The sequence below is a fragment of the Drosophila albomicans genome, chromosome 3, assembly GCF_009650485.2.
Source record: "Drosophila albomicans strain 15112-1751.03 chromosome 3, ASM965048v2, whole genome shotgun sequence".
Lineage (NCBI taxonomy): Eukaryota > Metazoa > Arthropoda > Insecta > Diptera > Drosophilidae > Drosophila > Drosophila albomicans.
The window spans coordinates 51,881,758-51,907,195 of NC_047629.2; the positions used below are offsets into that span (position 1 = coordinate 51,881,758).

Here is a 25,438-nt window from a genome sequence, read left to right on the forward strand (position 1 = left end):
GCAACTTGCTTTAAATATGTAAAACAAAGTATGAAAAAGAAACTATAAATAACTATAACACTATACAGTATATACTCTATTACTATACAGTATATACTATACAATACAGTTTATACTATACTAAAACAAAAGTCATTTTAATATATAGTATTTTTCATAAAGAATTTTTATAAATAGTTAAAAGTTTAATTATACCCGTGCTTCTTTACATCTGTAAGTCTAAATAAATAACGATGTCGCATAACATTTACATTAATTTCGAAAAATACAATGCAAACTAAAATACAATATGTTTTTACAAGTTTTGTGACCATTTGAAATACCCAAAAGGAAAATGAATAATACAAAAAACTGTACACCTGACAACAAGTAGTGGAAAATTGATGCAAATTGAGCTAATTGGCTGACAGCTTAAATGTTCTAAATGATTCGCTCAACAGCCAAAGCGATGCCCATGCCACCGCCAATGCAGAGGGAGGCGATGCCACGACGTCCGCCAGTGCGTTCGAGAGCGTAGAGCAACGTGACAAGCACACGTGCACCTGAAGCACCAATTGGATGACCCAAAGCAATTGCGCCGCCATTCACATTCACCTTGCTGCTGTCCAGCTTGAGGCACTGCAGCACAGCCAGCGATTGGGCAGCGAATGCTTCATTCAGCTCATACAGATCCACATCATCACGACTCCAGTTGAGCTTTGTAAGCTAACAAAATATAAATCTTCAATAAGTTTCCACTATTAGTAGACTATTCAATTATTTACCAAAGCTTCCACCGCTGTCACTGGACCCAGTCCCATTACGTTGGGCTCAATGCCGCTTTGCGTCCAGCCCACAATCTTGGCCAGTGGCTTGAGGCCACGCTTGTTCACCTCCTCGCCCGACATGAGCAGCAACGCAGCCGCCGAATCATTCACGCCCGAAGCATTTCCAGGCGTTACGGTGCCATTCTCCTTAAACGCAGCGCGCAGCTTTTGCAATCCCTCCACGCTGCTGTCCGCCTTGATGTACTCGTCCTTGGCAAACTGTGTGCTACCCTTGCGATCCTTAATCTCCACCGACACTATCTCCTTTTCAAAGAAGCCTTGTTGTTGTGCGTGGCCAGCGCGTTGCTGGGATTGCACAGCAAACGCATCTTGAGCCTCGCGGGTTATTTGATACTTTGCAGCGAGATTCTCGGCCGTGACTCCCATGTGTATCAGATCCATGGCATCGGTCAGGCCATCATTCAGCAGTGAATCCACCATGCTAGCAGCGCCTAATTTAACGCCCGCACGCAGGTGAAGTGTGTGTGGTGCCAAAGACATGTTCTCCTGGCCGCCGGCAATGACAATTTGGGCATCTCCTGATCTGATGGCCTGGTAGCCAAGTGTCACAGTTCTAAGAGGGGAAAAGTGTGGTTAATACAATGACTGCATTTTAAAATAAATATGATGTGATTAAAGTGGTTTGCGTCTGCGCTAAGCACTGGTTGAAGTACATGCTACGTGGACTGTGATCAGTTTAGTTAAGGTTTCAATCCATGCTAAGGTTTCCCATAACTGGTTTCAGGAGCTCAATTAGCACTTCTCATGAACGGTGCATTCATACGTTGGTCAAAAAGTAATCCCAATCTTTTCAATACTCACTTCAAGCCGCTGCCGCAGAGCATATTGATGCCATATGCGGGCACTTCGATGGGCAGTCCGGCTTTGAGAGAAGCTTGACGTGCCGGATTTTGACCTTGACCCGCCGTGAGTGCCTGCACGATAAAAGTACGACAATTGCAGTATTTTTGGTGGCATTTACATAACAATCAAATTAGCATTCATATAGAATAGACTTTTGTACCTGGCCCATGATGACTTCGTTGACTTGAGCAGCCTCGACATTGGCCCTGCGCAGCACCTCTTTGATCACCACACTGCCCAGATCGGATGCCTTCAGTTTAGAAAGTGTGCCATTGAAGCTACCTAAAAGAGAGAAAGTTTTGTTTGTTGTTGTTAAGTGTTTGTGTTTTTGGGAATATTGCATCACTTTTCTATGAAAATCATGTTGTTTACCAATTGGTGTACGCGCCGCAGATACAATGTACACGTCAGACATGGTTGGCAATCAAAAAGACCGAGCAAATGTTTATAATATTTCAAAAGAAATAGGCAATAAATATAGCGCGCACGAACGTGTTGCTTCTTAGCTGTTGTTGCTGTTGCTGCAGTCAGCGCGTTTAAACAATTGGCTTCACACCGGCGAAAACCGCATTCACAGTAACGAATTCGCCGAGTCGATAGACTCTGTGTGCTCCGGTGACACCTGCAAGACAATCGATTAGTTAACCGATTATTTGAACTTTGGTTTAATAATTTAAATTAATAAATACCCGAATTTAATATTAGCTGCAACTTTAAGCATAATATTAAATTATTAATAATATTAATTATTTTTTAATTACTTAACCCATTTATTTTCTTAGTTTTTGCTGCATTTAATAACTTTTTATGAATGATAAGCTAAATAAAAAGTATGATTGTTGTTATATATACTGAGATCATAATTAATTAAATAATTTATGATGTACATTTGATTTATTTATTTACAAACTCTTCAGACAATCGATAGCCGAAACCGGCAACCACATCGATAAGCGGTATATGCGATTATTGTTCTTCACGCTATCGATGTGTTGTTATATCGATACGATATCAGGCAGTACACAGAAAATTATTTTTTTTGCTGCATAAAAAACGCACAAAACGCGCATTAAAAACGCAAATATAACAAGCGCGCCCATCCTGCGACTGCCAGACAGGTTGCGAGCGATAAGATATTGCTAGTGAGGATTGAAAAGTCGACGTTTTAGGGAGCCGCACCAACAGGAACAACAGCAGTAGCAGCAGCAACAGCCCCAGCCCTCGCCCAACAGCAACAACAACAACGCCAACACCACCCTAACCAAAGACAACTACAACAACACTACAACTACACAAAGCAGCAGCAGCAGCGGCAGCGGCAGCAAACGCAACAAATATGCAGGCGATTAAGTGTGTCGTCGTAGGCGACGGTGCCGTGGGTAAGACTTGCCTGCTCATCAGCTATACGACAAATGCCTTCCCCGGCGAATACATACCCACCGTATTCGATAACTATTCGGCCAATGTGATGGTCGATGCGAAACCGATTAACTTGGGATTATGGGATACGGCCGGTCAAGAGGATTACGATCGTTTGCGTCCACTGTCGTATCCACAGACCGATGTCTTTCTCATTTGCTTCTCGCTCGTGAATCCGGCATCGTTTGAGAACGTGCGCGCCAAATGGTATCCCGAGGTGCGTCACCATTGTCCCAGCACACCGATCATTTTGGTGGGCACCAAGCTGGATTTGCGCGACGATAAGAATACGATTGAGAAGCTGCGCGACAAGAAACTGGCGCCCATCACATATCCCCAGGGTCTGGCCATGGCCAAGGAGATTGGCGCTGTGAAGTATTTGGAGTGCTCGGCGCTGACGCAAAAGGGATTGAAGACGGTGTTCGATGAGGCCATCAGATCGGTGCTTTGCCCTGTTCTGCAGCCCAAATCGAAGCGTAAATGCGCCTTGCTCTAATTTTAAGAGAAGCACATACACACACACACCGCCACACACACACACACACACACTGAGAAAGAAAGATGGAGAAGGAACACCCACGAAGCATTGTATTTGTATTTTGTCGTCAAGTCTATTTAATAACGTAACATTATTAACTAATAACAAATTATGTAACTTAAGCAGCAAGCAGCCAGCACGCTGAGAAAGTAAGCCAGAGTCAAAGATAGAGAGATTGGAGAGTGGAGAGTTGAAAGTTGAAAGTGTGCCCAGGTGCAGGAAGTCCTGTTCCGTTATTTTTGCTTTGTTAAAACTTGCCCACACACACACACACACACAGACTCTCATAAACAACACACACACTTGGGAAAACCGAATTTTCTACTAACTTTACAAGTTCTGTTTCTGTTTCCTGTTAATTCGTCCTTTGTCGTTTTCTTCACTTGTTTCGTTTCGTGTGTTTTTGTTTACTTCCCTTTAAAATTTCCTCCTCCTTACTAATTTCAACCATGTGCATTAATTTGAACTAAAAGTTAATTAAAAATTAATGTTGTAAAACCAAAAACAAAACAAAAAAAAAAAAAAAAACTATAAAATGAAAGAACTTTATAGAAGGAAAATTGTATCTAAGGAGCCGAATAGTCGCAACAGCATAAAACTGAAAAAGGAAAATGTGTTTTTTCAATCGCCTCTTAATGTAGATGATGAGTATGATGATGATAAAGTCAGTAAACGTTCCATTGCAATTACAATTTAAAGAAAGAAAAACAAATATGATAACTATACACATATTGTATTTAGATGTTTGATTGACAAAATAAAACTGTTGCTGAGAATCGAAGGTAGAAGCTGGAATATGGCAAAGATTAGGCAGAATATTATAAAAAGAAAATCACACAAACACATACAAAAATATAAATACTATAAATGTAAAAGTCAAAGTGAGAGATTTGATAAATCTTGATGCCCAAGTTGGGATGCAATTCCTAAATGGCATCTCGAGCAATTTCCGTATATTGTGGAACCAACAACTTTTTAATTGCTACATCCAGGAGCTACATAATAATAATATTAATAAGATAATGTCCTTCGTATACTATGTACATGTACTGATTTAAAATACACACAAAGAAAAACCACAGAAAACAAAAAACAAACTTTCGAGTACTTTGTATTTTAAATAACGAGAAAAACGTCGAGAAAAAAAAGCCGCAACAAATTAATAACATACATAAAATACATACATAAATGTGTCAATGGAATTCAAAATAAAGCATATAAAAAAAACTATATAATTGTATATTTAGTGCAATATAAATAATTACAGCTTTACTTCAAGCTGCAATTTAAAAGACTTATTACCTCATAAAGGAATTTCCAGAAAAAGGTAAGTCTACCCAAATATAATAAATCAATTTAGTTTTAAATACGTATTCATATTGTTATACGCTTATTTAGTCGGAATTTTTATTCGATTTTTTTTTAGCAGTTTTTTTTGCAAGAAACAAATTTTGGAAACACTTTCACTTATTTTCTTATACAATTTTTATTTAAGTTTTAGTTTTATTATTGTTAGGGTTGTTGTTTCAGATCCATTTATATACATTTTATTTTATTTTATTTGATTCAGAAGATGGTTGTTGAGCAACGTTTATTTCTCATATTTTCACAACAAAAAAAATGGAGATATTTTTTTTCGGAATTGAATTCAAAATTATGGTAATACTATCTGCGATGTGGCAAAACAATCTTAAAACTTTTATTCGTTTTTGGGGAAGCTTATATATTATTTATTGTATTCATCATCATTCAACAGTTCTAATTTTTAAAATATTTTTTATTAAGAAGTCTCCATATATGAAATCTCTAATTGGAAACTGCATCTTGAAAGTATATAAATTTGAGTAGATAAATAAAAAACTTCCATGTTTCTATATCTAAAATTGCATTTAAACTCTACAACCCCAAGTCATGAACCAAAAAAAACCGATAAGGGGATTCCATCTTAAGTATTTCCCCAAATATTGATAACCAAATGAATTGTAGAAAACTGCATCTTGAATACCCCTCATGTCTATATACATATTTTTATATAGTGAGCAAAATTTCCAGCGACCTCAACAGGTCTCCATTGGTTTTCAATTTCAACATTCATTGACAATTTTGCTTATCACAGCAAAAAAATGAAAAGATTGAAAGCATACAAAGAAATGAAATCAGCGTCCAAAGCGAGAGATTTGGAATTAATGTTGTTGTTGTTATTGTTGCTGTTGGAATGTTCTCGCAGCTGGAAATTAATCGAGCACAGCGGCGCAACAACAAAAGCGTTTTATGTTTATGTTACAGAGGCGGACGCCTTCTACACATGTCACTCTCTATGAGTGTGTGTGTGTGTGTGTGAGTGAGTGCATATGCATGTGTGTGTGTGTGAGTATCTATCTGTGTCCATGACGTGTCCATAAACAGTGAAATTATGAATACACTCGTCTCTCCCCCTCTTCTCATCCACTATCACGCCATGGACCAATCGCCAAGAAGCTGTGCAGCTGACGTGGATGTTTTTTCAATGAAAATGCTGGGCAACAAATCAATTAAACATTATAATGAATGAGTGTAAGCTAAGAAGTCTGTTGTTATTATTATTAATGCACTTTCGTCAGAGTAGTTGATTATGTGGGTGTTGTTTACCATACTTAATCGCTAGATTTATTTGGCATTCGAGTTGGGAGCTTAAATCTCTCTCATTCCGTTTAGAATTCATCGTGGCGCGCCAAAGCTTCGCCAAAATCTGTGGCTTGGGAGCCCACAAACACATCGTATTTGTCGAGCACCTCGTCCTTGGTCAGCTGTTCATCATGATCCACATCTGCCTCGAATATCAAATGCTTTGCCTCGCTCTCGGCATGATCGAAATCATTGGGCACAATCCATTGACGGATCTCGGTCTCTGTCAGATAACCGTCTCCATCGAGATCGCGATGCTTGGTGAATGCTTCACGCTCAGCGAGCACCCATTCGGGTTCCTCTTCATTGGCTTCGGAGGGGCGATACATGTCACCAATGTATTCGTCCACAGAGATTTTGCCATCCTTATCTTTGTCCAAATCATCGGTTGTCTCTTGCAGCACCAGGTCACGCATGCTGGGATGCTCTTCGGGATGCAGAAAAGCGGTGAATTCTTCGCGCGTCAGTTCGTCATCGAGATCCAGATCAGCGACGGCCCAGCGACGACGATCGCGTGCCAACATGCTTTTATAAGAGACGCCTACAAAATTTATATTATTATAAAATATTCTCAGAGGTATTTTAAAGGTTTTACCGTTCTCCTCCTGCTCCAGCTCTTCTTTGTCCAAGACATCCATGAAGCCGTAGACAGTCTTGCGATAAGTCTCCCAGCTGACCGTCTCATTGTTTTCCGGATTATGCTTACGCCACACACGTCCCACATCTTCGTCGATGTAGCGACGTTGTGTGAATTTAATCCAGTTCTTGAGCTCGGCCAGCGTTATGAAACCATCCTTATCTTCGTCAATGCGATCCACAATTACACCCAGACGTCGCTTGCTCTCCTCGGGCGTCAGTTCATCGAACTTCTTGGCCTCATCAGCGCCCAGAAAGGCTTCGTGGTCGTATTGTTGATTGTGTTGGTCGCCGTCGAAGTGTTTGTGGTGGAGCGAGTCGTGTTCTAGCGGATCGTGTGGCAACTCACCGGCCGGTATGCTGGATGCTGCGGCAATGCTTATCGCTGCAGCAACAAGTAAAACAAATAATCCAATTCTCATTTTGCTGACGAGTTTGTCAACCGCTCGCTTTGAGTATTCAAACAAAAGTGAAGTCTAGTTGGAGCAAACGCACAGAATGAAGCTTCGCAAAGTATCGATGCCCGTAGGGTGTGATACTTTTTGAATTCGAAATGGTTGAGCTTATCGAATATGTATCGATAACTTTCGTTACACAGCGCATTTTTAAAAAATCTGTTATCGTCAAGATGTTCATAAATAATATTGTTATTTGTATCTTGTGGTTTGTGGATATATGTTTGTTTACAAATTATATATGAAAATAATTTTGAATGGCAATAGTGCCAATAAATTCAAGCTATTTATACAAATCCTTTTTTTTTAAGGCTATTGATATTTATTTATTTAAATTTATAATGGCGATTGTTAGGTTTTATATAAATAAATAAATGTGCAATTACATTCAAGAGTTATTTACAATTTGTTGACTGCAATTGGGACAACTATTTTTTGTTTGTTTCCATCGTTTCGTTGACGTCCTGACCGAGAGAACTGAAATCTCCCGTATTACAGGAAATGCTTGGAATATCAAAGTTGGAGAAGCCGCGATAATTCGCCACCTCCGGTTTCAAGGGCGATGGCAACAAGACCGCAGTGCCCGGCACATCGCAGTCGATTAAACTGTCTGTTGTGGTGTCCAGCAAGGGAGTTGCAGTAGCAACAGGACGTTGCACTAATGGATCAAATTCATCCAGATTCAATTTGGACTCATCGGCCACGCTGTTGTCTCCACTCTGATCGGACAAATCGAAATCGTAGTTAATGTTGGTCAAGCCGCCTTGGAATTCGGTACCCAACATCATGACATCACCATCCGAGGATTCCTCCAGCAGTGAGACAGCATCGAAGGGCGTGTAATTGAAGATGGGCGAGGCAAAGAGTTGATCCTGCTGCTGCGGTTGATTCTGCAGCAGTGGCGAAAGACGTCCAACAGAATTTATGCTGGTGTCCTTAAGTGTCAAATTATGCGCATCCTCAAGAGCGATATCTTTGCTCTTTGGGGACAAAGCGTGTTGACTTAAAGCGCCACTCAGCAGATTGGATTGATAGTGTCCCATGGCCGCCTCAACGCTATCCTGTGCCAGATGGGCACGCGCCTGTTTGATCAGAAACGCTGGCGTCTTGATCGGCAGCAGCGTCAGTGGCGCCTTGGCCATAACGGTGTCCACTTTCTCGGTCACCTCGCGTTGAAAATCGATGAGTTCGCGTTCAAAGTCTGTGATGCCAGTGTTGATCATAGAATTACGCTTCTGCAGCAGCTCCATGCACTTCATGTTCTCCGAAATGAGATGCAGGCTCTCGCAGGCCAACAAAGCGCTCTCCCAAGGCGTGCTGAATGCCTGTTCACCCGACATCAATGCATCAAACTCCTCCGCACTGATGCTTAAACTTTCGCCATTCAAATTCTCAATGAAAGCAATGGCCGAGCACAGGTTGGTAAAGTAATAACCTCCCTCGCCACTCATCACACGCGAGGCATTCGTGAAGCGATTGACAAAGTTTAAATTACTGTGAAGACGCACCGGATTCGCTTTGAGCACTACAAAGATGAGGGCGGGCAGAAAATCATCGGCACTCGCTGGACCGCCAGTGGCACGTTTCAACAGCTCAAAAATGTGACGACAACAGCGCACTGTGCATAGTAATTTCTCCTGCGGCGAATAGTAGGAATCAATGCCCACCAGCTCGGAGATGGCATTGTAAACCAAATCGCGTGCCTCGGCATTCACTTCATCAATGCTACAGTCCAGATGCTTGGCTGTGATCCAGCTCAATTGGCGTATACGCTTCTGCACCTTGACATCGCTCTCCTCATCGCTGGTAAAGTATGGACTAAAGAGTAAACTGCAAAAAAGAAGAGATTAGTAAAGAGATCGGAGTTCAGTTGGCTGACTCACTTGTGATTCTGTGTCATTATAACCTTCTCAAAGAAATCGATGGCACTGTCGCGATCTTCACTTGAGGCCATCTCAAAGCGCGGATCGTTGTGCACCACATTGGAGAAGCGTGTGTAAGCATTCTGCACCAGATCGGAGAGTTCATCCACATTTTTGGCGTTGTTCGTGTTCATGTATTTTCGTATCTCGTGATCCAATCGCTTGATCTCGCTTTTTAGCTTGTGCTTGGCATCGTCGGGCAATCGCATCTGCCGAAGCTGCAGCATAAATTGGTTCTCTGTGGCAGTGGGAACTCTTTTTTGCTGTGGCTGCTGTTGTTGCTGTTGCTGCTGTTGATTTGTAACTGCTGGAAATTTCCCCTTGAGCGTCTTTTGAAGCACCGCTGGCACTATGGACTTCTTCTTTGGCATGGTGCTCGGAGATTCGACTTGCGACGTCTCTGGCTGCTTCTTGCCACGTCCCAGCGAGAGCAAATGCTGCGGCGATCTGCGTTCGGCAATGGAACTAGGGCCACTGGGGATGTTATCATTGTTATCCTCGGTGGCTTTTTCTGTAACAATCAGCACTGGGAAGCACCATTGAAGCATGACTAATTGAGCATCAATAGATAAATGAATAAATGTCTCGCTTACGCCTTTTCCTTTGCTTATCGTTGCGCTCGCGAAAACATTTCGAGCAGAGTCCATCGAACTGCGTGTTGCCGTAGAACCCACAACCTTGACGACACTTTAGATCTTGCTGGCCGATTCGCAGCATGGGCGCACGGTTCGCCATTATTGGGCGTGGTTTTGTTTCGATTTTTGAACTGATTTTCCGCAAATTTGTACACCGAGTTTACTGAATTACATCGTCAACAAGCTGCGCTCGATTGCAAATAAAACAGCTGTGCTTCGAGGGCATCGATACTTACGCTAGGTCGATAAATTACTCACTGCCAGCGGTGCGATAACTGCACTACGAATAATCGGCGGATTTGAAATCTTTTTGAAAATCAGCGAAATCGGTAATCGAGAAAAGTTTTTGTTCAACAATCAAAACGACAGTTCGTTAATTTTACTAAAATTTTATTTTAGTATATTTTATTGAAATGAAAAACATTTAAATTGCAACTTAGGGGATATTTTTGTTTTGATTTTGAATACATTGTGTAAAATCGAAGTGGCTTAGGAATTAGCTCACACGCACACACACACATACACACACATTTGAAATAGTAGTATGCATAAAAGACGTTGTTCTTTTGTTTTTGCTTAAAATCAAATATTTTGCAAAGTTCATATAGTACATAGTTTTAAGAATTAGGACGGTTATACACGTAGAATGCAACTTCTGGTATGTATAGTCAAAAAACGGGTAGTTTTCCAAAAAGGTATACAAAGAAATTTGATATATAGGCAAGCTAAATGGTTCACAACAACAATTTGAAAAAAAGCTCAGAAAACACATAACTAGTATGTATGTATATGTATGTAAGTAGAACGCTACTAGACTAGACTACGAATTTTCAAGTTGACCTAACTGCTTTCTACATGTCGATTCATTTTGACTAACTTGTTTGTTGTTCCCAATAACATATATATATATAAATATCTATATATTCAGATTTTTGACCTTTTGCACACACCCATAATATCCAACTTAATTGACGCACTCCACAAATGCATTTTGAATTACTCAACTCTACAAACTTCTCTAGTAAACGCTACTCTATATCATTTTTCTACCCATAGTCGCATGTTATATTATTTGGTTTTTCATGTTAGCAGTATAAAGATTTGGAAAAACCATTTTCTGTTTTGTTTTCATTTAATTAGTCTCACAAATTGCTAATACATTTTAAATCTGCTAAAGTTATCGAAATGCAACCTTTAATTCGTGTGCTCAGCTACCGTTAGTTTACGTATACTTAACATGATCATTTCAATTCAGTTTTCTTCACTGCGATTCACGCTTACCAATTCAACCGTTTCAAAAAGTCTCGTGAATAGTTGGTTTTAAACTTAAGATCTAGTCTACTTATGATGTCTTTGGCTTTCAATTTTTGCTTTTGTTTTGAACTCTTATTAGCTATAAAATGTAATTTATCGACAACACGTTTTTAACAGTTATGCCGCAATGGTTATAGTTTTTGTTTTTGTTTTGTTTTTTTGATTAAACGTTCTTTGGTTTTGATTAAATATTTTTGGTTTCTTTGTTGTGATTTTGACTAGGTTTTCAATTCGCTAGAAAAAGTGTTTTTGCAATGGTATAAAATTCAAGTCTAACAATTTGTTGCAATAAATTCCTTATTCCAACTGAATTGCAGTGGAATCTGTTGGCTCAAGAAACGTGGTTCTCAATCGGTTTTTTTTTTTTAATAGTACCCTGTCTGTGGTTTGTTCAAACTGCACAGATCCATTTGTGTTGTTACATATTAAATAACATTAAAATATCCAATACAAATACGAGTATGAGTACTACATATGCTCTTAGGGCTACACAACTTCAAGGGCTGCTGACAGTTGAAGTTGCAGTTCTAGTTCCAGTTTTAGTTCTAGTTCTAGTTCCAGATCTATTTCCTTTTGCGCTGGCAGCCATGTTAACTGAAGTACTTCAGACCCGCAATCAACATGAACTTCTCAATGAACAGCTCAGAGTCCAAGACCTGGAAATAACGAAGTAAGTATTAATAAAGAGAATTTCTTTATATGTTTTCCTACTCACCGCAATGTGAGCAGCTCTGCCAATGAGTGTGTTGGCTGTGTGGGGCAACGCATGATGCACATCGAAGCGAGCCAGCGTCAGTTCTGGCCTGGCCAAGATCGGAGCAATCACATTGTGCACCATTTCCCTGTGGTATATGAGAATTGAAGATTGTTAGATAAAGTTATATGATATCTTAAATTGAAATATAATGTTAAAAAATTAATCATTATTGGTTTGTGTATGCAACATTTTTTTTCCGGATTTAGGGAAAGCCAAAATATATCTATTGGGAACTACAAACATATTTTAAGTTTAAGACTGAAGGCCTTAGATGCTCTGGCTACATTTTGTACTATAGAATTTAAGGAACAATATCGGGGCAATCTCATTATTGTGAACCTATGATCAATGAGAGTTAAGGATAGAATATATATATAATATCTTTACTAAATTTCAAATTAAAGTGATACTTATAAAGAGAATATGAAATATACTTATAATGAGAATATATTTTAAATTTTGTTCAAGGGAAATCCAGAAAAATCGGTTGAGAACTACCATCTGGCTTTATTTTGTACAATTGAGTTTGTATACTAAGTAAATAAATAAATTCAAGTTAAAATTATTGAATTTTAAGTTAAAGAACACATACATAAAATGTCATGAAAATAATAAACAATTTAGAGACATTATAAATTATATTTTTTTAAACCTAAAAATATTTTAATGGTTTTATAGATATATTGGACATATGTAGGTAGACTAGATTTTATATATTTTATAGATTAACATAGAAGGTCAAACAACTTTTGCTCTCACCTGTAGATCGTGCCCAATGAAGAAGTATCACGCATGGCAGCCTTGCACAACTCCAACCGTGCTGAGTGCGCGGGTACATAGCGATCTTGGCTGGAACCGCAAAGCAGAATGTTGCTGAAGTGATGCAGAGTGCTTCGCTGACTCAGACGGTAGAGGAAACTGTTGCGCATGTCCGTTGTATCACGCATGCAGAGCTGCAGCAGCGAACCCGACTTCTTCCACTTCTGCATGAACCACATGCCTAAAAGCGGAGAGAAACAAAGGAATGGATTAGGAGTGTTGTAGTGAATTCTTATAATGCTACTGCTTACCCATGTTGACCAGCCCGCTGGTGTTGTAAAGCGTGCCCAGATGCGGCCCAGAAAGCGAGAGGAAGGTATGCAGTCGTGGCAAGAGTGGACGCATTTGAGGCCTAGCCAATGCACTGCGCACGATGATGGTGCCCAGCGAATGTGCCACAAAGGAGATGCGCGCTGGATTCAGACCGCAGCTGTCGATGTGATAGAGGATCTCGGCTACCAGCCTGGATGAATAAAAAAGCAAGCGAGTTAGTTGCAATTACTTATTGTATAATAAAAATATGTAATAAGTAAGAAAGCTACAGTCAAAACGGCTCAACCGCTACCGATTTTAAATAAAACAATTTTTTTAAAATATACCAAATGATATACATAAAATACACAAGCATTTCATATTTGGTATATTTAGCAAACGCACATTTTAAAAATATACCAAATAAATTCACCAAAATATACCGAAGGTCATATTTTCATTTACTCTATTAAGACTTATTTTAAAAATATACCAAATAAATATACCGAAAGCCATATTTGGTATATCGATTAGTACTACATTCAAAATATACCACATGCCAACTAAGACGCGATTGCATTGGAAGTTTTTTTGTGATACAAATGTGTTTCTTGAATACAATATATTAAATATATTTTTTATATGATCGTAAACAAATTTTCAGAAATCAGTTATTTTTGTATGCGCTGAAAATTATATATATGTTATCTACCCGCTTTTCGTAACTCGATCTCATAAAGCCTTTAAATTTAAACATTCAAACAAAGCTCTTAAAAAAACGTATGCTTAATTAAGTATACGTAGTAGGTGCGATTATTGAGATAAAAGTTTGAATATATAGCTCATTTCATCTCTACATACATATAGTATATTATTCCTAAATATGCCAAAAATAACATTTTCGACTAAGAATGATCGGAATTATGGCAAACTCGCTTGATCTTGGAAATGCTGCTGACTTTACTATTCTTTAGTTTTTGGAGGGACTTTTATGTGTTGATAGAAATGAGCAAACATATGTACATTAAGCTGTTGTAACTAAATTTTATCTCGAAGTTGTGTTTATAATAGTATTTTGCAATTCTAAACGTAAACGTAATTCGTAAGCACTGCTATTTTAAAGTTTACAGATAGCTGTATATTCAGATGAACTTCATACATTTACGTATGCTTAATTAAGTATACGTAGGTGCAATTATTGAGATCAAAGTTTCAATATCTAGTTCTATAGTAAGGTGTGCGGACGAAATCTAAAACCCCTTTCAAGCTGACATCTCTAGAATTATTGTTTCTAAAATAAGTAATAAATATAATCCTTTAATTAGACATATCGAAATTGTGACAAACTCGATTGAGCTCAAAAATGCTGGTAACTTTTCATTACTATACTTTAGCTTAGATTTATGTGTCAATATAAATAAACAGATAGTCAAATGAAGTTCGTACATATGCGTATGCTTAATTAAATATACGCACCGATCAGTCATGGTATCAAAGTCGGAGAATGTGTCGCCCTGATTGCGCTCCGACATGAGAAACTCGAGATTAACTCCAGGCAATCCCAGCTCCAGATAAGTGCGCACTAGCCGCAGATCTGCGGAGTTGCCATCGAGGCCATGGACACAGATGACGAGATGCATGCCATTGGGCGAGAAGGCGCGATACTCGTCGCTGATGTAGAAATAGGGCAACTCCGAGGCGAGCTGCACATAGTCTGAGTAAATGTTGCCCTGATACTTGATTTGCTTGCGGAATTCCTCGCGACACTTTTCGAATTCCAAAAGTGAAATGCTGGGACTTTGCTCCTGATTCGATTGCTGTGCCTTGCGCTTGTGCTTGGAGACGGAACCGTTCGTTGGCTTGCCACGTGTGAGTTGCAGCTGACCATTCGCGTTCTCCTTGTTTTCGTCTTGCTCGATGTCAGCTTCGTTCTCCGGCAGCGGCTGCTTGCATTGATGTTGCTGCTGCTGTTGCTGTGATTGCTGCTGCTGTGGTTGCTGCTGTGCAGGACGCTTCAGCTCAGCCAGACTGTGCGATTTGAGCACTGGCTTGTTGCTGAAGATGGCCGGCGTGGACATGGGACGCAGTGACTCGTAGATGTGATACACTGGATTGTCAATGGCGCCAATCGGTTGACGTTCCTTCAACGGTGGAGCATGCACCACATGACAGGCCAACACTTTGCTCTTTGGCTTGGACAACGCAACGGGAGCTGGCAATGGAACTGCAGCTGCAATTGGAGCTGCAGCTGGAGCTGGAGCTGTGACTGGCGCTGGTTCTGGAGGCGGATCCCTGAATTCATCAGGCGGAGGCGGCGCCACAACCAAAGGCGCCAATTCCTGCTCTTGATCCTGATCCTGAAACTGTTGCGGCGGCGGCAAACACAATGTTTCCAGTGGCTGCAAATCTTTCAAGCTTGTAATATCAAAGTCCGACTTGGACTTTTCGCATTTGTTTGCATTACTGTTGCTGTTGTTGTTGGTTGTTTTGTGGCGATTCTGGCGATGATGACGTGGCGGCGGTCGCTCTAGATCCTCCACCTCGGTGGACTCGCCATTGGGCAAATGTCGCAATCGATCGAGTTGATACCGCGAACGTTCCTTCTTGATGGTCAGCGTCACCGAAGATGTTTTCTTGTGCAGCTCCTGCTGCTGCGGTTGTCGGGCCGGAGTTCGACTTTGACTGTTGCCCGCTGACTGACGTTTCCTGGTGGGTTTGTGTGGCTGCTGCTGCTGCAGCTGCTGCTGATCGAGCAACTTCTGCAATCGCAATCGCAACTGCTCGCCGTTCAGACGCGTCTCCAATCCCATGCCCATGCCCAGATTGAGTTGCGTGTGTCGCTGATGTTGACGATGTTGTTGCCCCGTGCTTGTGATCGTATCCGGACTGGAGATGGCCAACGAACTGCGTCGACTGCTCACCCAGCCGCTCTCCTCGCTCAGCGATGAAGTCGAATTGCTGCGTTGTCGCCGAACATCCGAATCGAATTCAGGAGGCGGCGCCAGATTCGGCAGCGATTCACTGAAACCACTTGTGTTGGGATCGCTGCTGTTCGTGTTGTTGTTGCTGTTGGCTGCTGTCGTTGTGGTGGCATCCAACCGAAATGGCACGCTGCTGGAGCTGAGCAACTGCAGCTTCTGCATCATGTCACTCTCTGAGCTGCTCGACTCCTTACGCAGCTGCTGCTGCTGTTGTTGCTGCTGTTCCTGTCCCTGACGCAGCATCTCCTTGATGTCCGACACACGCACGCGAGCAATCTCCACAGCGCGTGGTATCTGCGAGCTGCTGCTCCTGGGCATCGTCGTGTACTGACTAGGAGGTGGCGGTGGATACGAATTACGAGGTGGAACCATGCTCTTGGGCAGCGAATTATAAGCAGCCATCGATTGTGGTTGCTGCTGTGATTGCTGTGGTTGCTGCTGTTGTTTGGGCGGATTGAGCAGCTTGATCTCGTTGAGGTAATCAAACTTGCCATGATGTCCGTAACGCTGTCGAAACTCGCAAATGTTGCGCATTAAATCGTCGGCCTGGAGACGCGCCAAACCCGCTGGCAACGTGTTGTAGCTGACCTGGCGAGGATTACACGCAGACTGGGCCAACACTGGCGTCTCCACGTTGCCATCGAGTTGATCCAGCGACTTGCTGTGCCGCGTGGGCAACATTGCCTCGTCCACATCGAGATCCTCGAGCAATCCCGTCACCGAGTGTCTGGACAGATTGTGACGTAGCGCCACAGGCTGCGCCTCTTTGTTACTCGGTGCAATGGTCAAGCTGGCTTGAAGTACTTCTCCGCCCAGGGCAAAGCGTGGTGTGACCACACACTTGGCATGCGGATGCGCTGGACCGTTGCCATTGCTCGCCGGATAATCGTAGTCAAAGTGACACGCAAGACAATCCTTGGTGCCATTCAGACTGCTCGACGAATGCGTTTTATCCGGCACCGTAGACTTTTTCCGCGCCACCGTCGACGTCTCGTCCAGCTGCGGATCGCTGCCAGAGCGGCGACGTCCATAGCTTGATCCGGGCACCACGTAGCGATCTTCGAAGATCAGCGGCAACGATGCCGCATCGCCATCGATGGGCGTGCAGTGCACGGGCAACGGAGGAAGCGATTGCAGATAGCGACTGCGACGCGCCAACTCCGCAATGCCTGCGTAGCCCTGACAATTCTGCTGCCCTGGACTGCTGTTGAGATCGTGGCAACCAGCTGCCGCATGTCGTGGCTGCTCCAGCACAAAGAAACCCTCGGCAAAGCGACGCACGCGAAGTATGTGATGCTTCCGAGCGAGCAGCGTGTGCACTGCTGTCGAGGATCGCGACGCGAGCAACACGCGACGCCACCAGAAAATGCTCTCTGCGCACAGTTGAGCGATGTCCGAGTTGGCCAGCGTGGCAAAGTCATCCTCTGCCTCCAGGAGCTAAGGAAGAGAGAGAAACCAAAAAAGATGTTAAATGCGATATTTGAAGTTTACACTGTAGCCTTAAGGCTTGCGACTAAAATTATGATTTACACAAGGTTGAAAACCTTCAGAAAACCTAGTAAATCAATGTTTGAAATCTGCTAGGTTGATTTTATACTAGATTTTAAATATATTATATATAATTGAAAGTAAAATATGTTAGATTTCTTAGCATTTACACTGTAGCATTAAGCCTTGCGATTTACACTAAGTTGAAAACCTTGGGAATAGTAAGAAATTAACCACTTTTAAAACAAAGTAAATTTTATACTGGATTTCAAATAAATTATATTATAATAAAAATTAAAATATGTTAAATTTTTTAGTGTATACCCTGTATTATTAAGGTTTTCCACTAAAACTGATTTACACTTCGTAGAAAACCATCAAATGGTAACAACTTAAGACCTTTTAAAATTGTATACTAGATTTCAAATAAATTATATTACCTTAAAATAAATATTTATTGTCATTAAACTATTATAGTTTTAGTACGAAGATATATTGAATCTATAATTGTAATTTAGCGAAGAAAATAAAAAAAATATTTATTTACACTACACAGCTTTTTATTTGGTTCTTTGGGAAATGACAACAATTACTATACATTTCAAGGCAAATTTTAAATAAATTTTCTTGGAAATTAATTATTATTATTATTAGAGTCGTAAAATATTCATGTATAATATTAACTTGTTGCTACGATTAAATGTCAAGGCAAATTGAATAAAAATTGTTTTCTTGCCATTACTAGAATTATTAGTATAAAGATATAAAAAATCTATATTTATAGTTAGTCAGCTATATCTACTCAGTTTATTTTCCTATTAGCGATGATCGGATTTTAAAGCAAAATGGAAATTTATTATCTTATTCATATTCGTTAGTATTCATAGAGTTATAATTCATAAAAATTATTTAAAATCATATTAAATTTATAGTTAGAATTAGCAATTATGATAATACCCAAAGAATTTTGCATTAATCATTAGCATTCTAGTAGAAGAAATTTGCCATTTGGCACACATCAATTCAGCACAATTCAAGGCATTCACAGAATCAAACAATGCGGCGAAATTGTATTGAACTCATCTAATAATACGAGTATATGGGAAACAATCGTAAAACACTTGATATATAGCATGTTTGTGGATTGTGAGCTGTCAATAGGCAATTGTTTATAAATGGATTAAAATAACTGGATAAGATTTTAATCAGATACAAAGATACGATCATAAAACTTCTGTGTTAAATAAACATTATTTTTAAATAAAAATTCCAGCATATGAAATAAAATTGTTGATAACGTCAATACAACGTTTTTTAATTAATTCAATAAATAAAAAAGTAAAGTAACAATACGATTTCCGACACAAATAATTTAGTATATGGAATTTCGATGTTAAGGAAAGTTTTGTAGAATCAAGATTTATTAAAGAAGAATTATTGGAGTATGTTTGTTTTATTTTAAGATATGATCTCTAGGATCATTCGCTTACCTTGGCCTGCTCCATCAGCTGCTGCAATCGCTCTCCAGTGTCGTTCTCCCGCAGAGGAGGAGAACCAATCTGCGAATTGATGCTCGGTGGCAGAACTGTGCTGAATTCATTGAGTGTTGCCTTCAGCTGTTCGATGGCGCCTAAAAGCAGGCTACAGATGTCGCGATGTATTTGCCGGGACTGAAGCAATCTTCCAGTTGGTCCGCCACTGCATTTGGTCGTGCCACCGATTTGGGGGCCGAAGAAGACGGCTTCGAGTGGACCTGGAGAGGTGTTGCCACGACAGCTCAGTTTGCCGGCACTCCAAGGCTTCGAGCTGCGTGGCGCACTGAAAGAGATGGTCAAAGAGTGGGAAGATTAGCGATGTAGCCAAAAGGAAATCATTTGCATCACACACACGCAGAGCAATTGAAACACACACACACACACACACACACACACACACACACACACACACACATAGAAAGCGACTCCAGAGAACTGGCAAACTAGAAACCAACTACGAGTGGGATGAAAGTTACTTAGCATAACCGACGATTAAAGAATGTCAATCTTACCATAACTTGATATATGAGAACATGCTTTTCCTGGCACCCCGAAGGTCGAGTTGATTTTGAGTTCCATTTTGAATTTGGTTATTGGTTAATGGGGTTAAACATTATGTGGAGATTCAAATGAGATTAATATGAATTCAATTATAGAAATGAAAACTTTCAATATGTTGGAGAAATTATTCAATAAGCTAAACTTTCATTAAAGTATATTTAACTTAGTGGTAAAAGGAATGAAAGCAATAAATACAATACTAATAAGGCAAGTGCTACAAATGGAACTAATACTACTTAGCTAATAAAATAAGTGCATGGGTTCTCATCTACATGGTTAATTTATTAGTAGTATAGTTTAGAATGCATTTTTAATATTTTTTTTAGTACTTGGTATTCGAAGTTAGCTTAAAATTATATTGTAAATTGTTTTGAAGGTTGCCATTTTGCAACTCTATACAATTTGGTTAAGAGTGAATAATAATTTAACTCACAATCGTTGATTAAATAACAGGGTTTTCGCGAGAGTGGATTAAATAAGGGTTGTCATCTTTTTTTATAAACGTATGGAAAATTTAAAATTTGCAGTAAGAACTTATAGAGCTGTCACATAAAACAGATTGATAGATAGGGTTATCATACGAGTTGACTTAAAAGAGTTGTCACCTTTTTAATAACATTGATGTGGTTTTTTGAAATTTGTAATCTGAAGAAGAAGTTGGGGAGCTGCCATTTTAAAAAGACTGATTGAAAAGGGTTGTCAACTTGTTAATTTAAAAAAGCGATCGATCTACAGAAATTTGGCTTTCGCAAGGAAGAAGTTATATGATTGCCAGCAAAGAAACATACTGATTTAAAAAACTTGTCACTGATAAATAAGGCTGTCATTCTGGTTGATATAATAGGGTTGCCACCGTTTTTAATGACATCAATGTGGGTGATTGAAATTGAAAATTACAAGAAGTAAATGAGATCTCATTTTCGTAAAGAAAAGAACGTGTTATATTATTATTTCCAATTAAAAATGATATAAAAAAGGGTTGTCACCTTTTTCTTTAACAACATTGATGTACAAAAATTGCATTTGCTATACTCGTAACACGAAGTTATAAAGTTGCAAGTTTAAATAGAGTGGAAAAAAGAGTTGATTTCAGAATAGGGTTACCACCTTTATTACAACATAAATGTATGTAAATTTGAAATCCGCAATGATAGAGTTGCCATTGAAGAATAAGAATATTATAGCTATGAGCACAGTTTATATTATTAATGAATTCTTTTGGGAAATACTTCCAAGTTACTCAAGACAGCCATAATTGGATAACTTTGCACTAGTTAACATAAGTTCAATTGAAGCAGCTGCTGCTGATTTTGCTGTCAGGTGGATGAGAGAGAACATTGAGCTGAAAGCATTCAAGCCAAACAAAATCAAAAATCCGCATACATTTCGCAAGGGTTTTGCGCGCCGAGGTATAAGATAATCAGGCAATTTACAGTTCCCCAGCTGGAGAGCCAGAGAGAAACAAGGATAGAGGGTAAAGGGGTGGGTGGGTGGAAAATGTAATCAAGATCAAAAATGCACATCAGACAAGGGGCCAAGGTCAACAAGGAATTTCAATTCCAATGGGCTAATCTATTATTCATTTGCCGCGGGCAAAGAAGTTGAGACTTCAGACTCTGGCAATATTCTGGATTCCAATTCATATTTGGACTTCAAAACACAGAACAACACGAAATTGTGTGGGTGTGTGTGTGACAAGTTCTAGCGATACAAAACAGATTAAAGAAATAATTTCAAGAAGTTTTGCCTTGCAGACTGCAGCAGCAAGCGAAAGCGATACGCGGAAAGGTCGGACTTGGGGACTTTGGGGAGTTTATACAAACTTTTGTAGAATCAAACGGCGTAAAAATTGACTGCGCCATGGCTGAAGGAAGTTGTGTCGTTGTGGCACCACTAGAAACGATGCCACGCCCCTGCCAACAACGCCCACATGCGGCAGTCTGCTTTTGTGTTGCAGTTGTCGCCACGATACAAAAAAAAAAGAAAACCGAGAAGTAAATAAAAGAAGCGTAAAGCAAGACAATTGAAATACGAGAGAAATAGTGTGAAGGAGGAGGAGGAGGAGAGGGAAAAGGTGGAAAGAGCGGAGTCATTAAAATGTATGCACACTATAGCAATAGGGGGTGGAGTGGGCGTGGCAGTGTCTGCTTGTGTTGCAAGCTGAGTTTTGTGTGCAATTTTAATGAGTTGGAAATGATTTGTGTGGAAAACTGGCCCCAAACAGTGAAAAGGAGAAGATGTCAGCAGGGGAGAAAGGACGATGAGAGACGGAGCTTGTGGCTGCTATCAACTGCAGGCAGGACACGCAGTCAGGAGGCGCCCACGTTCCGCCCTCAACTCAACTCAATTTACTGTAAAAAAATATGACTATCGTTGACGTTGACATTAGAGATCATGTTGTCTCTCCTCTTCACTTCAGTTCACTTTGCATGTTAAACCCAGACTCCTTCCCCCTAAGACTCACTTGATGTATGGCTGATGGAGGGCAACGAGGCTGGCATGAATGCCCACACTGATGGCCGCCAAGTGGAAGTAGTCGAAGAGCACCGGCAGATGATAATGAAGACCGCGTCCCGGATGAAAGTTCAACTGCAAATTGCGTGTGGAGGCCAACGACAAGTTGGCGCTTCCATTCTGCTCGGCAAACCAAAGTTCCAGCTGCAGCGAGAACTCGGCTCGTTCGATGGACTCCTTCAGGTGACGGCTGTCAACTGCAAAGAGGGGAAAAAAAAGGAAGGAAAAACTTGAATACGACTACGAATATGAGTGTTCAATTTGAGTGAGTGTTGTGTGCGAGTGTGAGTGCTGTCAGTATTTGTGTGCTTGCCTAGCAAATCCTTAACACAAATATGCCTTCACTTTCCCCCTCCTCCTCCTCCTTCAAGCAAATCTTGCGTGCAAACATATTTCAGTTTATTGCTGCGTTTCGTAGTTTCTAGCCCACAAATGCTCACAATTCTCTGCCCACACACATTGATTATTGGTTTTCGCTTAAGCTATCGTGAGGACTTCAAATATACTATATACTATTCGTAGTATGTCGTTGTAGTAATAGTAGGTTAACCCATTTCATATTGCGAAAGGTTTAGTTAGCATTGGAAAAAGTTTTCGTCTCTTTTTTTAATACTTTTGTATTAGGAAAAGTATAGAAAACTATTTCTGACTATTGCGTGCTTGCATGAATGAATGACTGATGGTTTGTGCGACTGATTAAATTATTAAAGCTTGCTCAGAGAAAGTTTTTTTTGAGGTATTTCTTCACTAGTGCTGATTGAGTGAATAAAGGAATGAGCATGAATAGCTAAGGGAAAATGCTTAGGGGTTTAGTTTGGAATTCTACAAGTTTTGGGAATAACAAACTCTTTGAAAATATTTAGCGAGCGCGGTTGAGTGATGGACAAATAATTGAATTAAATATTTGAAAAAATAGAAAAAAATGTCTGTTGTTTCTACAGAATGAACGCGAAGAGAAGAAATTCTTAGAGGTTAAGCTGGCATAAAAATTAGAAATAATTTGCTTGAAGTTTTTCTAAAGAAAAAACTTGTAAAATATTTGGTGAATGCAGCAATTCATTATAGTTTGTAAGCAACTATTGCAAAAAAGGAAAAATAATGAATAGGAGAATAAATTGTTGGTTGGCTTCACAAAAGTATAGGACAATTATTTAGAATTTTTTCAAAGAGAAATCTTTTAGAATATTTAGTGAATGTTAGATAGTTGATTATGACTTTGATTGATTCTTAAATTATTAAATAAAATAAGTAATATATATTAAAATTTTAATAAATGCTATTTCTATAGATATATAACTATGAGGATGAAGTGCTAAGAGAACAAACTCTTGGGACTTTCGAAATAATTGAATGCTTAAGAAAAAATCTTTTTTAGAATATATATTTTTTTATTTTATTTATTACATTAAATCAAGTATGGAATACTTCGATGAGAAATACCGCATTTAATTTTACAGAAAAGAGAGAACTGGCTGCTAGCGCTTTCGTCTTAATATTTATAGTAGTAAACTAACTGATTGATAAATAATTTAAAATCAGTTTGATAAATTTCTGTTGTCTCTTATTGATAATTAAAGAAATGAAGATGAATTGGGCAGAAAATAAATTCTTGGGGGTTAACTTTTTTGTAAAGAAAATTATTTGAAAATATTTAGTGAGTGTGGAGCTATTGATTGATGAAAATAACTTTTTATTAAAGAATTTCCAATGGTAATTTTTCTTTATTTCAAAAAATAAGTGAAAGTATGGCTGATTGTATTGAAATTCAATTAAAAAAAATATTGGGACCTATTTACGAGAATACATTCTAGGAGGTTTAGTTAATAGTTTAAAAGTATGCAAACATTTCATTAGAATTTTTAGAATTAAATATTCTTAGTCAAATAAGATAGAAATCTGTATCTATACAAAACTGTTAGTTCTTAATTAATTGAATGATTTATTGTTAAACTTTATAGCAGCAAGTGTAGACTAAATAAGTGACTAACGCAATGATACGTTGATTGATAGATTTATTGAAGTACTGTCTGCATGTGGAATGAATAAACTTGGTACATTTCTAGCTGATTGATAGATATCTAAATGTTGTGAATAGTTTGCACTGAGTTTGCTGATTAAGTGCCCGTCAGGCAACTGACAGCACAGACTGTTCAAAAGTTTCCCCCAAAAAACTTGAGTGACAGTCCGGTTGCGGTAAACAAAAATAGATTTTTAAGAATATTACAAAATATTTATTGAATCAATGCGACGAGAGTTGCAGAGTGGAAAACTAATAATTGATTCTGTTCGAAAACTATAAACTATATTAAATGGATATTGATGTGTGTGTGGAAAAGTTTGTTGATGACATGGATTAATTTGTGTTCGATCCTGGCCAAACTTTATTTGCTGCGAATCGATAACTGAACGAAAAATATTGCTAGCGAATTGCTTATAAATTTATCATCAAATTAATAGTAAATGGCATTACTAATACGGTTACAGCAGCGTGTACAGCAAGAGTTTGTGTTCTCCTGCTGTCATTTAATCAAATTCAATTCACTTCACACCTCGATGCGCCTTTATGAGCCACGACACACGTTGGTTGCGACTTGGTTTTCCCCACTTTCCACCTTCAACATTGTGTTTTCCCCTTGATGCTGCTGCTGCCAACTCTTGTGTGCAACATAAAATTCATTTGTTTTCATAAAATGGGGATTTGCACGGCTAAAGCCAAAAGCTGAAGAAGCTCCGAAAGCTGCTGTAGCTGAAGTCGCATTCATTGACAATAAAAAAAGAAACTGACAAAGTTGCGCTCAACCCCATCTCCAGAGTACGGTGCTTTTTATACTCGCTGCTAATAAGGTAGAAGAGTATTATAAGTTTGTGCTGGCATGAAGTGTATGTAACAGGCAGAATGAGACATTTTCGACCCTATAAAGTATATATATTCTTGATCAGCATCAACATGCGAGCCGATCTAGCCATGTCCGTCTGTCTGTCCGTCTGTCCATATGAACACTTAGATCTCAGAGACTATAAGAGATAGAGATATCATTTTCGATAGCTTTTGTTATGTTTGCACGCAGATCAAGTTGGTTTCAAATTTCTACTTCGCCCACTTCCGCCCCCGCAAATCGATAAAAATCGAATAAAAAGCTAGTGTCGAATTTCGGAACATACAGTAATAACTATAGTCTATATGCTACCTGCAAATTTAGTTGCGATCAGATAAAAATTTTGTATTGGCAAAAACGCTTACTTACTACGGCTCTAAGTTGCTTTGGATAACAATCTGG

At 39.5% G+C, this 25,438-nt stretch overlaps 5 protein-coding genes across 9 annotated transcripts in view; 1 reads left to right on the top strand and 4 right to left on the bottom strand.

The window, feature by feature from the left end:
* Positions 1-104: 104 nt before the first annotated feature.
* LOC117569823 (acetyl-CoA acetyltransferase, cytosolic) lies at positions 105-2,279 on the bottom strand. Its single transcript, XM_034251147.2, has 5 exons — positions 2,043-2,279; positions 1,831-1,952; positions 1,629-1,741; positions 765-1,380; positions 105-705 (listed from the first exon to the last, which is right to left on the bottom strand). Exons 1-5 carry the CDS (start codon positions 2,083-2,085, stop codon positions 421-423), a joined length of 1,179 nt encoding a protein of 392 aa, XP_034107038.1. The 5' UTR covers positions 2,086-2,279; the 3' UTR covers positions 105-420.
* A 383-nt stretch (positions 2,280-2,662) lies between these two features.
* LOC117569825 (ras-related protein Rac1) lies at positions 2,663-4,459 on the top strand. The gene has a single exon (XM_034251149.2). The coding sequence runs from the start codon at positions 3,007-3,009 to the stop codon at positions 3,583-3,585; it is 579 nt and encodes a 192-aa protein (XP_034107040.1). The 5' UTR covers positions 2,663-3,006; the 3' UTR covers positions 3,586-4,459.
* A 1,716-nt stretch (positions 4,460-6,175) lies between these two features.
* On the bottom strand, positions 6,176-7,409 carry LOC117570346 (calumenin-B). Its single transcript, XM_034251903.2, has 2 exons — positions 6,887-7,409; positions 6,176-6,832 (listed from the first exon to the last, which is right to left on the bottom strand). Exons 1-2 carry the CDS (start codon positions 7,347-7,349, stop codon positions 6,318-6,320), a joined length of 978 nt encoding a protein of 325 aa, XP_034107794.1. The 5' UTR covers positions 7,350-7,409; the 3' UTR covers positions 6,176-6,317.
* Positions 7,410-7,697: 288 nt separating this feature from the next.
* On the bottom strand, positions 7,698-10,223 carry LOC117566955 (rab5 GDP/GTP exchange factor). Its single transcript, XM_034246597.2, has 3 exons — positions 9,898-10,223; positions 9,266-9,830; positions 7,698-9,212 (listed from the first exon to the last, which is right to left on the bottom strand). Exons 1-3 carry the CDS (start codon positions 10,037-10,039, stop codon positions 7,811-7,813), a joined length of 2,109 nt encoding a protein of 702 aa, XP_034102488.1. The 5' UTR covers positions 10,040-10,223; the 3' UTR covers positions 7,698-7,810.
* Positions 10,224-10,368: 145 nt separating this feature from the next.
* LOC117566953 (uncharacterized) overlaps positions 10,369-25,438 on the bottom strand; it is a 38,041-nt gene continuing 22,971 nt past the window's right edge. For 2 of the 5 annotated variants that reach the window (XM_034246590.2, XM_034246591.2), the window contains exons 4-12: positions 22,111-22,357; positions 21,470-21,589; positions 19,598-19,627; positions 19,041-19,368; positions 14,558-17,499; positions 13,081-13,292; positions 12,770-13,010; positions 11,969-12,095; positions 10,369-11,909 (exon numbers count right to left, since the gene is read on the bottom strand). In XM_034246590.2, the coding sequence (XP_034102481.1) occupies positions 11,844-11,909; positions 11,969-12,095; positions 12,770-13,010; positions 13,081-13,292; positions 14,558-17,499; positions 19,041-19,368; positions 19,598-19,627; positions 21,470-21,589; positions 22,111-22,357 (4,313 nt within the window). In that variant the 3' untranslated portion in view covers positions 10,369-11,843. The remainder of the gene's footprint in view (positions 11,910-11,968; positions 12,096-12,769; positions 13,011-13,080; positions 13,293-14,557; positions 17,500-19,040; positions 19,369-19,597; positions 19,628-21,469; positions 21,590-22,110; positions 22,358-25,438) is intronic. The other 3 variants (XM_034246592.2, XM_034246595.2, XM_034246596.2) reach the window with 3 other exon arrangements.